At 42.5% G+C, this 16,872-nt stretch overlaps 1 protein-coding gene across 1 annotated transcript; it reads left to right on the top strand.

The window, feature by feature from the left end:
• Positions 1–250: 250 nt before the first annotated feature.
• On the top strand, positions 251–15,418 carry SLC6A14 (solute carrier family 6 member 14). Its single transcript, XM_018070850.2, has 14 exons — positions 251–439; positions 680–857; positions 2,607–2,738; positions 4,264–4,425; positions 5,741–5,876; positions 6,608–6,740; positions 8,527–8,667; positions 9,659–9,887; positions 9,972–10,097; positions 10,189–10,307; positions 11,495–11,594; positions 11,955–12,064; positions 13,094–13,261; positions 13,819–15,418. The coding sequence occupies exons 1-14, from the start codon at positions 350–352 to the stop codon at positions 13,963–13,965; spliced, it is 1,971 nt and encodes a 656-aa protein (XP_017926339.1). The 5' UTR covers positions 251–349; the 3' UTR covers positions 13,966–15,418.
• Positions 15,419–16,872: the final 1,454 nt, after the last annotated feature.

Raw genomic sequence — 16,872 nt, 5'->3', positions numbered from 1 at the left:
GATGGGGATGCTCAGCCTGCCCGGCTTTCTGTCCTGCGGGAAGAAGAAGGTGAGAGGCGAGGGGTGGCTGGTCGGAGGCACCCAGGCAGGTGTGGGAGAATGCAGACAGGTGTGGGTGCACCTGAGCAGGTGGAGTATGGAGGCTGCAGGTACGTGGGCAGCTATGGGAGCGCTGGCAGGTATGAAGTTGTCTGGGCAGGTGAGATCTAGATGTGGGAATATAGGGGCACAGTGGTAGGTAATGTGAGATGAGCTAGGATGAGCACCTAGGACTTTGTGAAATGCGCTAGGACAGGAGTTTTTTAAAGTGGATGTACAAATATGTACTGTTGTGAACATCTGAACAGACATGTGGGCATCTGGCCCTGTGGTGGTGGAACGGAGTATTTTAACTCCCTGGAGGTGCTGCCCCTACGAGCATCCAGCAAGGAGTATTCAGGTAGGAGGACTAGGGCAAAACTCACCGTGAAGGTTTTTGGGCTCTCTGGTGGGACCCTCACTCACAGGTCTATGCTGACCTGCCAGGGATTGGCTGGACTGGCAGCCCACTTGGCTCTGCCCTCCCTGTCTAGCTGCCCTGCCCAGCGATGCCAAGGTGCTACTCTGGACAGGGAAATGTGGATACAATTGTCCTGCTTGCCCGTGGGGTGATCACAAACCTTCCGTCTTCTCTTCCAAGGACTTCAGTTTGTCACATGGAAAAGATTCCCGCTCCAGTGATGGAAGTGATGGTGATGAGAACAAGGAGCGTGGCAACTGGTCAAACAAAGGCGACTACCTGCTCTCCATGGTGGGCTATGCCGTGGGTCTGGGCAACGTCTGGCGCTTTCCCTACCTCACCTACCAGAACGGCGGAGGTACTTGTGCTGAATGGCAATGTCGGGTGGGCACGCCTTGCTGTCCCCAGGGGAGAGGAGGACAAGCTCCAAGGGCCAGCCCTGAGGCTGGAAACGTTTCTCAAAGCTGGATGTGAGAATCACCCTGGGAACTGGGATAGTGTCTGCTATTGGAAAGGGAAAAGGAGCGAGAGACAGCTATGTTTTTTTGGGCACCAGCTGAGGAGGGAAATAGTATTTAGTTTTAACTGTTTGTTTCCACCTGAGAGTTCCAGAACTCTTCTGATTTACTCACAACCAATATGCACCTTCTTGTCAATGTGCCAATACCCTCTGCTTACCTAAATAGCTTTTCGCCCTCCCCAGTGCTTACCTCCCTGGTATGTTATAGAGAACAGTTGAATCCTTTCTGCACCTTTGTTTTGCCATGCAAACAAACTAAGCTGGAATTATTATCTAAGCTCAATAATTATCCCAGTTAGAAGTATGAGACAGAGAGAGCCTCTATCTTCTTACAAAATGAAACAGTGGCAAAACCAAATGGAGGCACTGGCTTCCCTGGCTGATATTCCAGAGCTTTATCTACTTGATAGGCTACCACTGGTAATTAAAGAGAGCATAAATGCTAAGTAACTGCAGAGAACTTACTTGTGTGTACCTATTTGCTCTGTTTAACAGTTGTTGAAGTCAAATTCTGGACTGTAAACAGCACAGCCCATAGAGCTGTGCTTGTGGAACAAAAGGAGGCAGTCTTAGTACAGAAGTTTTATTGGAGTGAGCTTGGCCAGGTTGCATTTTGTTGAAGAAAATTGTGAAAACAAAATAAGTTGTGACATCAGCCTTGTACTAGATCTTTTTCCTTATCTGCTGCAGCAGAAAACTTTGCATTTAAAGCATATTTGTGCTGCTGCTTGCATCCTTCTCTGTGCTCCTTGCCCGTGATTGATAAAGACAACTATTACATCCTTGTTTTGAAACACAGGAGTAATCCAGTTAGTTCTGTGGGACGGTTTACTTCCCGAAATTACATCAGGTATTTGCAGTTCCTTGCAGAACTGCGTCCTTGGCTGCTTTAAATTCACTGAGAGTGACGAGGACAGATTTCTGCAGGGATATCGAGTTTTGTTTATGCAACTTGTGCTCTTACTTTTCCCATCTTCTGTGAAAACACAAAGAAGTGCCAGTCCCTTTCACAGAACAGGACGCTCAATGATATCAGGTTAACCTACACTTCAAAATGGACTTGAACAAGAGCCACACTGAGATCTGAACAAGTGCCACACTGAGATGCTGTTTGACACAGGACTCAGCCAACCATAGAGAATAACTTTCATGCTTTGATGTCCAGTAGCTGCTCGAACAGGGCAGTTGCAAATCACAGCTAAGTACATAAAGGAATGGTTCTCTTCCTTTTTAAAAACTGGAAGAGTAAATAGAAATAGAGAAGGCTGATAGTGCCTACAGCTGAGCAGTGTTCCTGTTTGTATAAGAGTGCTATGTCTTCAGTAGTTTTTGTAAAATTCTTTTATTTCTATAAGAGAAACCTTCCTTTTTAAATCATCAGTTCTCCTGACTATCTGTGTCTCTTCATTGCAGGTAGTACTCAGTCTTGTAGAAAACACCATTTAGAAACAAATCTCTCTATCCTGAAAAAAAACCCTATAGGGGGATATTTGAGGAGGCGAAAAAGGGGTGATAAAATGTGGTGAATACTGAAAAATTGTTTTCTCTGTGTGTGTGATTGTGGTTTTTCCCCTTCTCTCCCCTCAGGTGCTTTTCTGATCCCCTACACCCTGATGTTGGCATTAGCTGGCTTGCCCCTATTTTTCATGGAATGTTCCCTTGGGCAGTTTGCCAGTCAAGGGCCCATTTACGTCTGGAGAATACTACCATTGTTTCAAGGTTGGTTTTGTTATGCTTCCTTAGCTAATTTTTATTCCAGTAATAAGCTTATGTGAATTAATGATTTCCTCACAAAGTTACTAATTCTGAGATGCCAATTTTCCTGTAGCGACTACTCCCAGTGTTACAAGGTCAGTGTTATGTTCCCAGGTACATAATTCCTTATTATTCAGTTGATAACCAGATGTTGATAAGAGATTTCCCTGAAAAGGTTGTAATCTCTGAGAGGTTTTATCAATTATTCTCCTGGTGTTAAGCAGCATGTCACCCTCACTGCAGCCAGAAGAAGATGACCTTGTTTGCCATCTGAGGGAAAACCTCAGTAAAACAACTGGTACTGTGTGCAACAGATCGAAAATAATTTTTAGGAGTTGAATTTATCACTGTTTTTTTATGCTTCGTGTCCAGTGTAGCTTGCAAGGCAGTTCTGTGTTGGATGGACTAATTCTGTGTTTGGCTGCCAGTGTTGGCACAGGAATGTCAGCCTGGTCTGTATGCAATGCTGTGCACATAGTCATCCAGCAACTGCCTTGGGAGTCATCTGCTGCTGTGATTAAATAGCCTAGACTCTGGCTTTGTAAGGTGAGGTGCCCCTTGAGATAAGAGAAATCCTTGCAGTCTGTAGTGGTAGTTTGCCTGTCTCTGAGAGGGTTTGTATTTCACAGGGAAATTTGTTTGGAAACAACAAACCATGTGCTTTACTCACTCCTATCCATCCCAGTCCTGTACCAGGGCTGTAAAGGACTATGCAACTGGTCTTGTTTGTCCTCTCTCTACCAGGTGAATTAGTGTAGGAACAAGGAAGTTTCTTTCTGATGCAATAAGATTTTTGCTTACTACCTTCCATAGAAACTGGTTGCCACAACGTTTATTCTTTTGGTCAGTCTGTGTTCTGCAGCACAAGCAACCTTTCATGAGAGCAGTGTGATTAAGGCAAAAGTTTTTAAAGCAAGTCTTTTATATGTCTGTAAAGATAAAAACATAAATATAGTGTCTAAGATGATTGGAACAGTTTGTCAGGCTTTCCCAAACTAGCAGAACAAAACTCATTTTAGCAAAGGGAGAGAACAGTAGTATTAGCACAGATTTACTGTTCTGTGTTGCTGCTCATTCATTGTCAAAAACCTTTATTACAGTGGAATCTTCAAAATGGCTTGGGTAGTCCCAGTACAGTTTCTTTTATTTTACTAAGCTTCTCTAAACTGAGAGAGAACAAAATACTGAATTTCTCCTTTAGACTTGGACTTAGCAACTAGTCCAATTTTTCTATGGGCTTGATTCAAATTCTCTGTCAAAGCCATTTTTGAGATGGTCAGTTTGGATCCTATCCATCATTTTATGGCTTTACCCTTTTGCTGTTTGCTCTTAAAAATAATTTAAAAACCAAACAAAAAAATACCCTCAGCTTTTACCCAGGTAGCCTTTTAAAAGTCAAGTAAAGGCCATTTGATTTGGGTTTGTTTGTTTTTGTTATTTTAAACCTGGGTTTGAGGTACTTAAGACATTAAGCCTTTCTCTTTTCTAGGAGTGGGCTTCACTATGGTCATCATCTCAGCATTTGTGGCAGTCTACTACAACGTTATCATTGCTTATGCAATCTACTACTTATTTGCCTCATTTCAAAAAGTGCTACCATGGTCAGAATGCTTTTCCTGGGCAGATGAATTCTGCAGCAAGACACGAATAGGTATCGTACTCAACAGATAAAATTTAATATTACTGTTTTGGGAAATTGTACTGTTTTCTGGGAGAAATTATAGAAGCAAGACAGCTAACCATAGCTTGAAAAGTCCTTCCTGGATTTTGTCCCTTAACACACAGCAGTGATGCTTATCTTCTTCCCTGACACCAGTTCTGGGTACATGGGAAATCTACAGAGAACTGGGCTGAAACCACCTCGTTGGATCCTTTTTCTCCTTTAAAACCTCAGTTTATTTCTAGTACATACTGCATTTCCATTTCATCAGGCTTTATGACAAACAAATACCTTCCTTCCATGAGACAAGTGTCACTGCTGTAGTTTCTATCGGGTTTTTTCTCGTTGCCCCTTGCCTCCCCTGTGGCTATGGTAATCCTGAGCACCAGCGAGGCACTGGTTTCACACTTCATTAACTCTTTAGAACATATCTCCACACTATTGTTCTTGATGTTTGGCAGCAGATGTAGGGCTAAACACTTGTTATCTCACCAGTTTCTGTATCAGACCAGTTTAAGGCAAAAGGTGAAGTTGGTGAGGTAATTAGTAGTTAGCAGCTGGAAATGTCTTGCCCGGTAACCTCTGAGATTATTAAAATAACAAGGACAGGATCAGGATAGATAATATTGTTTACAGCACTTATGTATATGTAACTCAGCCATATATCTGAAAATCTCTTATAAGATTCGTAGGTTTCAAAAAATGAAGTTAAAGTTCTTTATGTAACAAAAAGTTGATGCTTGCTTATGGGCAAAACAAAAAATATTTCAGTATAAAATTTGTGGTGGAGAAATATAAAATTGAATTGAAGAAGCTGTCCTGAAATAGAGTTCAACAAGACTTTTCCAGTAAATGCTGATACGAATGCTGATAAAATGTTCATTAGTGTATGTGCTGGCAAAAAATTCCCAGAGCCAAACAGTGCCCATTCCTCTCACACCCTTCCAAGGAAAAAAATTTAAGAGCTCTAATAAGCCCTCTGTGGCAATAAGATGAAGTTGCTAGCAGATGATCTGTGTGTAATCTTGGTTTGGGACAAAAGTTTTCATAAAGTAACCAAGGCTACAGTCTTAACTATCCTCAGTTCTGATTTTTGCAAGTACTCTTGAGGATAAGTGAAACGTGGTGAGCACACCAGATTCTTGGTGTTTTTGATTTACAGTCAAGTAACAAAGTCACAACAGCAAATGATAGTTCAGGTTTGTTTTTAAATGTGGTTAGTAGGCAAACTGAAGCTGTAACTTTAGAAAATGTATTTGTTATAATAGTCATCACAGTGTTAGTGATTCCTTTTTCTTGCTTTCAGTAAATGACTGCAATACAACCTTACATGGAGAAATCATTCATGCAAACTACACTTTTGTCACAAGCAACAATCTCACGTGTATAAACGGCACCATAAACTACAAACCAGTGCAATTTCCTAGTGAGCAATACTGGAAGTAAGTAAATGTTTTAAAGAAATTGTTAAAAAAACTTTATTATGCATTGTGGCTTTGGATGTACCTTTTATTTTTGTCTTATTTTGGTGCCCAGAAAAAAATCTACTCAAGGGTTGTGGGCATGTAAATTGGTAGAGAGGAGATTTAAAACTTAATTGATAAATCTGGCCCTTATAAAAAAAATGTATGTAGAAAGAGAAGCAAGTGAGTCAAGCTGTTGCAAACTGAAAAATATTCCAGTTTAAAGAAGTCCTTTCCCCTGGAGTCCTGGTAGGGACTACTTAGCATCTTTATATATAGCATATACTTTTTTTTCCTAGGAGTTATGGTGCAAAATATATTCACCTTATTCTGAATCTGGGCCTGTTGTGAAATTACCATTTCTTTAGCCCCATGGTTTCAATTTGTCTCATGTTCCCTGGGTTCCTGCAAACTGATTCCTACAGGCTCTTCTTTTGCTGTCAGAAGAGCTGTTAACACAGAAGAGCTGAGGTGGGCCTTATGAGTGATGCATGGAGAGCTGAGAGCTGGTAAAGGGGAAAAACACAGTTAAATATTCAGTTTTTCAATGCCAATCATGCAGTTCTAGCTGCACACTCCTGAAAAAGGATGCAGAGTCTTGTAACACCAGCAGACACCAGCACCAACTCAACTTCTTCCAAGAAGTAGCTGAAAAGGAGGTGTATGTGCTGCTGTCACCCTCTTCTCATGGGAGCACTCTGTGCTTTCAGTAAAGTGGCTCTTCAGCGCTCGAGTGGGCTGGATGAGACCGGCAACGTCGTGTGGTACCTGGCTCTCTGCCTCCTCCTGGCCTGGATAATTGTTGCAGCTGCATTGTTTAAAGGAATAAAATCTTCTGGAAAGGTATGTTAAGAAGAGCAAGGAGCAGACTCTTTGCCTGATCCTGCCCTTCCAATGTCAGTTGGACTCAGGGAAGGTTAGCGCAAGGCAGGATGCAGTCCTAACCCACCACCCTCTGCTGGACTCAGCTTTTCTCCTGCTCCTTGACTTCATAACTGTTACATAAAATATGAGTAAGGTACTGATTACACGGCCATTATTTAACACATGGACCTCAGCTCTGGCAGGGCTGCCCTGTATTTTGGGATGTCGCTGTCATGCCAGTGATTCCAGCTGAGTTTTGGCAGTCACTTGGGCTGTGTGAAGGATGTGTGCATGTGACAGCACACGCCCTGGGAACACCTGGTGATTATTTGCACCTCCGGTGTAGTTGAGATGTTTGGACAATACAGGTCAGGTCCTGCTAACACATGTGCATGTGCAGGTTCCTGCCAGGTTGTGAAACGTTGTTTGTTCTCAAAAACTGAAGCTGTTTTTAGGGACCAGGTTCATTGATGTTTGTTTTCAGACTCTGGCTCTGCTGAGTTCCCATCCCCACATGCTGGAGCATGGCTGCCTGGTCTTTTCCTTGGGCTAGGTTTACTTCAGGCAGGCTGAATTTCATTCTTCCCTGCCTGAGGCCCTTTTCCTGGTTTACTTCCTTCCCACACGTTTTTCTCACCTCCATGTTGCATCTCTCTCATCTACTTCTTCATTCTCAATTGACTTCATTCTTTCTTTCACCTTTTCTGCACTGACCTTTTTTTTGTTTTCTTCTGTCATTGTGCCTTTCCATGGTTCCTTGCTGCCTGCCTTTCTCTCCTCAGGCTGATGTTTCCTCCTGTCTTCCTTTATATTTGGAGCTTTCTACCCTCTGTCTCAGCACTTTGGGGTGGAGTATCTTTTGGCCACATGGCTCCTCTTAATGTCACACTCTTTGGGTACCTAGTTGGCTATTCCTCTTGTCACTTCTCCTCTGGCACAAAAGTAAGCCTCTCTGGGGAGCAAGCTAAGACTCAGAAGAATCTAGAGGGGCAGGAGCAAGGCAAAGATGAAAAGCAGAAAGAATTGTCTGTTCTAGGCAAACATGAAGGTCTTCAGAAATGGCAGACTCACCACATGATGGTGCAATGCTATAGCTTGGTGTAACCAGCAGTACCGGGTCAATTATCTGTCTGCGTAACACTGAAACTAAGACTCAAGAAACAAGAGTATTGTTGAATGTAGCCTGTGTGACAAGAGCCCTGCTACTGGCCTGGATCCCATCGCTCTAGACAAACAACAGAATAGATCTGTGTCTGAAAGAACCTGAAAGTACTTTGTTCTCAGTAAAGAAAGCATCCAGAATGGCGAATTTTTTTTTTTTTTTTTTTTTTTTTTTTTTTTTTGGGTGAGGGAGAGATGGGGGAGTAGGTTTTGGTCTCATCAGGAGATAATTCCACACTGGTCACCTGATTTTAACTAGCTTTCAGTTTGCTCTTGCTGGAAGCATTACTTAGCAAGAGACTTCTGGGGTAGTCGAGTCCAGACTTTGCTACAGCAGTAAATCATGTCAGAAAAACACATTTCTGAAACTGGTTAAGTGCTATCTGAAAAGTGGATATGTGGCTTGGGCCTTCTGCTTCTGCTGGAATGCAGCTCAAGAACCGGCTAAGCCAGATGGTTTGGTGGTTGGCATGTGTTCACTTCCGTGGTTACCTGTTTTTCTTTTGTACCAGCAGACCTTAGCTTAAAGCCTGTCCATTCCTCCTCCACAGAGGTCTATGCATCCCCTCATTCCTAAAGTGTGTCCCTGCCTATCTTTCTGCAGGTCGTCTACTTTACTGCGCTCTTCCCATATGTCATCCTGCTCATCTTGCTGGTGAGAGGTGCCACTCTGGAAGGTGCTATGGATGGCATTCAATACTACATTGGGAGACAGTCTAACTTCACCAAGCTGATGGAGGCAGAGGTGAGAGGTAGCGTCAGCCCCAGAAGTGTGACACACTTCCGTGGTTCTGTGGGCTTGCTGCTTGCAGAGCAACTTCTTTTTTATCCAGTCAGGTGCTTCTTCGTGTCCTGCCCTGTATTTTGTATAGAATAAGGAGTCCAAGCTCCTCTATTCTAGCTACTCTCAATTTAAAAAATAGTCACCCTCTGCCCCCTCCCTGCTGCACCAGACAGTGACAACAACTGTGCTATTTCCTCTGATCAGCTCTTGGCAGTCATGCTGGAGTTTCATATCAGCAAGGCCTGCTGAGAAAGTCCTTGCTGATAATTGTAAGGGACTTTATCAGAAGGCTGAAGGGATCCCTGAGTTTGAAATTCAGGCTGTGCCTTGCCCAAGAAATTAACTTGAAATTACCCTAGGTGCACCAGGAAGGGTACCTTGTGCAATGAAAGCCCGGACTTCTTTTGTTCTGGCTTATGCCAATATTTATTATTTCAGTTTTATCAAAAGCAAGTGCTAAGTGTGTTTATTTGTGGTATTTATTTGTGGCTTGGCACTAACTAAGGGGCTGCAGCAGAGGCAGAAGTGGTTTGTTTGGGTCACGGTGGAGGAACATGAGTGGGAGAGTACAGGGAAGTTCTCACTCCTGCAGGGCAGTCCTGGTTTTCCTTATTTGTTGCCACTGTGACAGGATTAATATCTCAACAACCCACAGATGTGAACAAATTGAATCTCTTCTTTAGGGTTAGCCAGCCCAATAAGATTTAAGTATTTGGCAACATACTTGGGATGTGACCTTTGGAGACAAGAGAAGGGTGTTGTTTGTGCTTGAGACTGCAAGGTCACCAGCATACTATATCCCACATACCCTAAAATTCATATGAAATTGAATTAGATATTCAGGCTAAATGAAAAAAAAAATTACCCTTGAGCTTCAACAGAGGGCAGACTTAAATGTTTATGGTAAGTACACTTCACTATGGAATAATTCTCCTGTTCTTATTTCTGGTAGGTTTGGAAAGATGCAGCCACCCAGATATTTTACTCCCTGTCTGTGGCATGGGGCGGGCTTGTTGCGTTGTCTTCGTACAATAGGTTCCACAACAACTGCTACTCGGATGCCATCACAGTTTGTGTAGTCAACTGCGTCACCAGCGTATTTGCTGGGTTTGCAGTGTTCTCCATCTTGGGACACATGGCATTCGTGTCTCAGAGACCCGTCTCCGAGGTCGTGAACTCAGGTAGGCTGACTGTCACACTGCTGGTACTGGGACTTGCACTGACCAAGGCATGACAATAACATCCTTCTTTCCACTACTTTCCAGGATTTAATCTTGCATTTGTAGCCTACCCAGAGGCCCTCTCCAAGTTACCAGTTTCTCCTCTGTGGTCCTTCTTGTTTTTCTTCATGCTGCTGCTCTTGGGCCTTGACTCCCAGTTTGCCAGCATAGGTGAGTGGTGTTTTAAGTGACTCATGGCTTTTCAAATGACCATTGCCTTTTTAAATTATGCTGCTCAAACTCCCCACTTCTTCCTTTGCAGAAACACTTACAACCACCATTCAAGATTTTTTTCCCAGAGTGATGAAACAATTAAGAATCCCTGTAACCATGGGGCTGTGCACAGTGCTCTTTTTTCTTGGGCTTATCTGTGTTACTGAGGTAAGACATTAAATTATTTTTTGGTAGTGAGTTTAGTTATGCTGCAAGTGATGAACTCAAATCAAAATACCCTTTCCAACTGTTCCTGCCTGCGTGGGTCAATCTTGGAGACTCGAATTCTTCCGGTGTGCCTGGGTGCACAAATAAGAAATTTCCAGAGGAAAGCTTGGAGAACCTAAGGTTTTCTGTGATTATTGAACTGAGACGTGCTTTTAAATAGAAGGCCTTTACAGAGCCCGTGAACCATCAGCCTGATTTATTGTTCCTCAGTTCAGGAGTTTGTGTAATCACAGGTATATGCACACAGCGTGTCCGCAGCACTGTGGGTACTGCTGATAAATGTCAATGGGATCTTTTTGTTCAGAACTGACTACCAACCAGGACAGAAATTGAGAAATGGCCTATTCATGTCATAAAAACCCATTAGCTCACAAGCATCTGTAGATTGCATGGTTACTTCTCCTGCGTGTGTGTACATATATAAATACACATACGGAAAAAGAATTTTAAGTATAGTGTGTAAAATTTCTTGAGGTAATTGCTTTTAAGGCTACAAGGGTTCACTGTAATTATTCCATCTAGAAATGCAGATTTATGTGTGTAATTAGACTGACAATGTGAAGAAGATAATTGTGGTAAACAGTCACTTGTATGGTCAAGCCAAGTATGTAAGTCATAGAACCTGGTGGCAGGGAAGCTTGCAAGGGACTTAGTACTCAAGAGTGTGAAATTACTTAAAGCTTGTTTCCTTTGCTGTGATCCTGTTATTGCACACTGGTGTTTAAAGCTGTGTTTAACCCACATGGAGAACTTGTGCATGTGGGAATATAGAAGCCCCTCAGAACTGACAACTGGTACAGGTATTGCTGTGGCTCAGTATTAAAACTTCAGCCCCAGCTTTATTACTGTAAGCTCCAAGTTTAAATCTTGCTTTCAACTCTTTACATATACTCTGCATATATATATATATATGTCTTGGTTTTGGTATTGTGTCAGATGTGCTTTTCAACTTTACATAGAAGTATTCAAACAAAATAATATTCACAGATATGTATTTAACCTGAAGTACTGGGAATTTAAAAAACTCAGAGTGGTGATCAGTTAAACTGCCTTGAACAAATACAACTTATTTTATTTGCACAAATGTGTTACTATTCAAATTTTAACCTCTAATGTTTGTTTTACAGGCAGGAATTTACTGGGTTAACCTAATAGATCATTTTTGTGCTGGATGGGGAATCCTTTTTTCAGCTGTCCTGGAGGTAGCAGGCGTCGTCTACATTTATGGTAAATTATTTGCATTGAAAATCCGTAATTTGTCTAAGCAATCCCAGGCACAGTGTATATCATAGAACCACAACATGGCTTGGGTTGGAAGGGACCTTAAAGATCATCTTGTTCCAATCCCCCTGCCACAGGCAGGGACACCTTCAACTAGACCAGGTTACTCAAAGCTCCATCCAACTTGGCCTTGAACAGTGCCAGGAATAATAAATGGTAATTACTGCAATAAAGAATTTATAACTTAACTGTCAGAAAAGCTTTAATAGTTACCACTGAAGTGGAGAAACTGTCCTTGATCATTGTCTTTTTTCTGTAAAGGGAGTCACCCCCTTTACAATGTGCCCTATGATTGTCTTTCAACAGGAGGAAACAGGTTCATTCAAGACATTGAAATGATGATTGGACACAAGAGCCGTTTTTTCTGGCTCTGGTGGAGAATGTGCTGGTTTTTTGTTACTCCTGCACTGTTAATGGTGAGTGCAGATGACTGGATTGTGTTAGTGTGACAGAATTTGGTAATTTGATATTGAAGAGGTTTCCATGTGAAGATTCAGGGCTGAATGCCCAGGCTCTGTGTATAAAGAAGGGGTATGGCTGTGTCAGTGAAGGAAATACTGTCTCTGCTTTCTGATACATTCCCCCCTCCTTGGATCCTCTCTTAGGAGAGGCTGAAGATTTAGATAAGTTGCTAGTGAGCTGGATCTACACTCCCAAGGACTAAGAGAGCAACCAGATCATTTGTCTTGGCAGATAGATTATCTTAAATTTAGACTGAGGAAACGTTTTGAAAACTTGGATTTTTCCCTTTTGAGGGAAGTCTCATTTTTGAAATGGATTCCTGGCTTGGATCTTTGGATGTCCAGTTGTTCTCCTGTCTGACTGAGACCTGTTTATGTCCTGTCACATGTCTCAGTTTTTCATTACTATTGTACTTCTAATTGTGGTGTAGCTGGTGGATTATGTTAGTGTGAGAGAATTTATTAATATCCCAAATCCAGGAAGAGTGGTAAGTTACTCTGGCCAGCACATTACCTTTAATATGTCCAGACAACAATTTAGAAAATGCTACTTAAAAATATCTAATTTCTGCAGCAATATTTGCCAACTTCTAATCTTAGATTCTTTCCTGTATTCCCAGAAATAACTGAACATGGGAACACACAAAACATATAGAGAAAGATACTGGGCTCATCCAACAGCAGATGTATTATCAAATGCAGGATTTCAAGAGAACCCAGAGATCAAGTTGTGTTTAAACACAGATGTACTTAGTGTTAGGGTGTACATCAGTGTCATCGTTCAGTCCTGCCCTTCAGTCTTGCTGTTTGGCTGTGACTGAACACCAAATCCTGCACAACCGTTCTCACACTGGGGAAGCAAAATTGAACTGTGCAGAACTTGTAGACAGTACTTTTGTTGAATCAACTTAGATCCGAAGATTGCAAGTTCAGGGTTTCTGGAAATCTGCTTTTCTCTCTTATTCTTTTCATCATTTTTTATAGGCTATTTTGCTCTGGTCTTTGGCCACATTTTCACCTCCTTCTTATGGCTCAGTGCATTATCCAGCCTGGGGAAGTGCTGTTGGCTGGTGCATGATCATCTTCTGTGTCATCTGGATTCCCATCGTTGCTATTGTAAAAATAGTTAAAGCTGAAGGAACCCTTTTTGAGGTAAGGGCGCAAAAAAAGCTTTCATAGCCTCAAATCTTAATTTCTTTGGCATTATCAGGACTACCTGCACTTTTTTTCTCAAACACGTTTGATGTGTCCGTTAATTGGATTTTTAGACCAAAACACATCTCTGGTAGTTGCATCAGAGGCAAATTTAAAGTGTTCTGATAAGAAGATAAAGTCTGATTTTCTGGGAGTGCACACACACGTCCAAGAGTGATTTTTATGGGCTCTGTGTTATTTCAGCTGCTTTAAATTCTTTGGAGAATTTTTATTGCTTTATATCCCTATATAATTCGCTGGTGTTTTACATCCCATTCCTCACAGAAACAAGCAAGTGCCAGATCTGAGGTATGCTGCACTTGCCAGGCTTTGCCAAACAGTCCTGTTGGTCACACTTTCTCTGTTTTTTTCACTTCAGTATCCAGAATCCACTGACCCCAAAGATATTTGGAAGGATTCTAAACAACTTTAGTGATTTGCCATTTGTTGAGTTACAGCTTTGCTGAATTTTAACAGTAGCCTGGACTAAAGTTGTGCTTGGTTTTACTTTCCAGCGCATTGCGAGCTGCTGCCGGCCTGCAGCAAACTGGGGCCCCTACCTGGAACGCCACCGAGGAGAACGATACAGTCATATGGTAGATCCCAAAAAGGAAAAGGAACATGAGATTCCTACTGTGTTTGGCCCCATATACGTGCAATAATGAGATAGCTGTTTGGATGACAATTTTTTAGCAAATATGCGTGTTTTGTCTTTTAATATTAGAAAGGGACAATGCAAAGAAAAAAAAAATTAATAAAAAGAAAAAAAGCAAATCAACCCCCTGCCCTTCAAAATCCAGTCCCCAAACGAAAGCTAGCCATATTATTTATTTTTAGGGCTTTAGTTGTTGGGGAAGAACAGGTAAATTAGGCACTGAGATCTCATCAGGTATCTAGGTTGAGAGGGCAGGATAATACATTGCAGGCTCCCCAGGCTGCTGGACTGGGCAGGCTTAACCCCACCCAACTGGTATCCAGCTGGACTGCAGATACGGGTGTGGAAGCGAGTAAAGACACATTCAGGTACTCCTCAGCTACAGGAATTTGAGCCCAAAGGTGCTGTGCATGTGTGCCCTGATGTGCAGTTACTGCCTTCCGCTTTGCTCTGCCATCCACAGTGGTGTGTGGTCAGCAGAGGTGAACTGGTGGGTGTGCTGCTGCCTGGCACTGAAGCTCAGGGAACACAAATAATTTTTCTCTAAGCCTTGCTCAGTGTGCTGTGGGGCTGCTCCGGATTTGATGTTGAGTACTATGTGTGTCTGTGTGTGTGTATTGTCTAAAGAAATATAAATATTGAGCGGCAAAAAATTTCCACCTCAGGAAATAAGACTTCAACATAGTGAAAAGCAGGCTGCTTTCTGTCTCTCATTATTTCCCTTGGGATCCCCAAAGAGCCATCTTTTGTGTCATGCCCTGTGCTTAGCATTCATTTGTCTGTAAAAAAAATCCCGTGTTTTCATATTCTGTCACTAGGATCTGCAGAATGAAAGAGTAACCATTGAGTTCTGCTGTGTCTGCTCTCCTACTCTCACCAAAGCTTTACCTATCAGTTTGTTTTCTGCATCTTTCACTCAGATTTGGGGTTTCCCTTGCAAAGGAGACCCAAAGTGCTTTTTTACAGATTCAAACAGTGTTATCAGTGTTGTGGTAGGGACAAAAGAAGCAGAACTTTACTTACAGTGAAGGTTATAACTGCATTTTAGTGCTATTACTCCAGAATTTGCTAAAATAATGAGATTAATAAAAAGTTATGAAGTTTCTAATGCAGTTAGGAAAGCAGACTTGGGCATCTACCTAGGCAGGAGGGTGCTGGGTTAAGAGAACCTGATTTCACTTGTAATACAAGTGAATTCCTGATAAAGGGAAAACCCCCCTACGGATAGACTAAATACATTTGGTGTGCTGAGGAACATCTCTCTTACTGTGATAATGGTTCCTTGGGAACAATGCAGCAGGGTATGTAGCTGTCACTTCCTCTCAGGGCTTTGTCACTTTTTCTGGACATGAAGGAGTGCGAATAGTGGCTTGTTGCCCAAGTTGCATTACCTTGGTGTACATTTTATACTGGTACTTTTTGTGATAAATCAACACTTTATGGCAAATAAAATGTGATTTCCTGTTTTTAATAATTTTGGAGCTGGCAAATAAAATGTGATTTTCTGTTTTTAATGAGTTGGGACCGGGATACTTCTAGCCTTTTGTGTGGAGTTGGTGGGGAGCCACTGGGAGGAAGGGAACTGCCATGGGTGCTTCTGTGATCCTAAGCCTTTGAGAGTTTGAACTGGAAAGATTCAAAATTCAGGAAGTCTTTTCTTATAGAAGTGCAGTAGTCCTGTTTTGGAGTGGGCTAAGAAAATACAGAAGGTAATTGAGTGGGAATTTATAAAAAGGACTGTGGGATTAGTGCCATGGGAGTAGAAGCTGGTGAAGAGGACCCTTTTCCAGCTGCTCTAGGATCACGGTTGGTGAAGAGGACCCTTTTCCAGCTGCTCTAGGATCACGGTTTAGCCACAAACCGGTAGAAAAGGGTGTTGTCCCTAGCCTGGAGAGGCTGGGAGCAGGAGGGAGGCTGCAAAGCTGTAGTACTCATCCTCCAATGCACCATCCACTGGTGCTGATGCAGTGAGAACAGTTCATACTTGGGAAGGGACAGACTCAGGGAAGGAGAGGGAAGTTAGTTAAATAAGGAGTGAGACCACTGAGGTGGTGGGGAAGCAGACTGAATAAATCATCTTGAGAAAGAATTCAGGAAAATTTTTGTAAAAGAGGTGCTGAAAGCTAATACCAGCCATCTACTGCCCTGCAAGAAGCCCCTGTTGCTGCACGCAGGGCTCCCATGAGGCTGCTTCTGCTCTGGACTTATCTCATGGGCTTCTAGAAACTGTTTTCCTGATGCTGCCCTACTAAAACTTTCCAGAGGAGAGACAGATGGCAATTTCTCAAAAGGCCAGAGGTCCCATTTTGGTGCTTACTCCTTCCTCCAAGGTAAGAAAATACCCCAGTTCTGAAGGCAAGGTTCACTCTCCTGGCAGAGCTGGAATCCTTCTCTGTGTGTGCATATCTGACATGTTCCTGATTATATCCAGCTTCTGTTGCTCTCTTTGTGTGAGCTGATTCACTCCTTATGTTGCTGATTGCTGGCATCTGCTGAAGAGTCTCAGTATTTCAGTCCTGGCATTAGTGTTCTTCACCCGTCATGGCTCTGACCCAGCAGATAGGGTTGTTCAGTAGCCCCTGATGGTTACAGAAGTGGTGTCCCTTGGTGCTTCTGTGGACCCAGCAGACCTGGCTATTCCTCACCCACCCAGACTGGTAGTACCCAACATTCTCGTGTTTGTTGGATTGAAACATCAGCAGTGTCACCCAGTGCAGCATTCCTGCTAAGGGAGGGTACTCTGTGCTGAGCAGGTGATTGAAATGCCTGGAATTTGTTTTTTATTACTTTGAGAGGAAAAAAGCAAATGGTTCCACTTTGGATCCAGCTAAGCTGGAAAGAGAATAGTAGAAGTGCGGGAGTAGTACGTTTGCTTTGGATTGACTCAAAATGCAAGTCTGTTTTCAGTCAGGAA

The sequence above is a fragment of the Manacus vitellinus genome, unplaced genomic scaffold (genome assembly GCF_001715985.3).
Source record: "Manacus vitellinus isolate BGI_N305 unplaced genomic scaffold, ASM171598v3 scaffold_19_pilon, whole genome shotgun sequence".
NCBI lineage: Eukaryota > Metazoa > Chordata > Aves > Passeriformes > Pipridae > Manacus > Manacus vitellinus.
The sequence above is the reverse complement of the archived record's forward strand: the minus strand, read 5'-3'. Positions and strand labels throughout refer to the sequence as shown.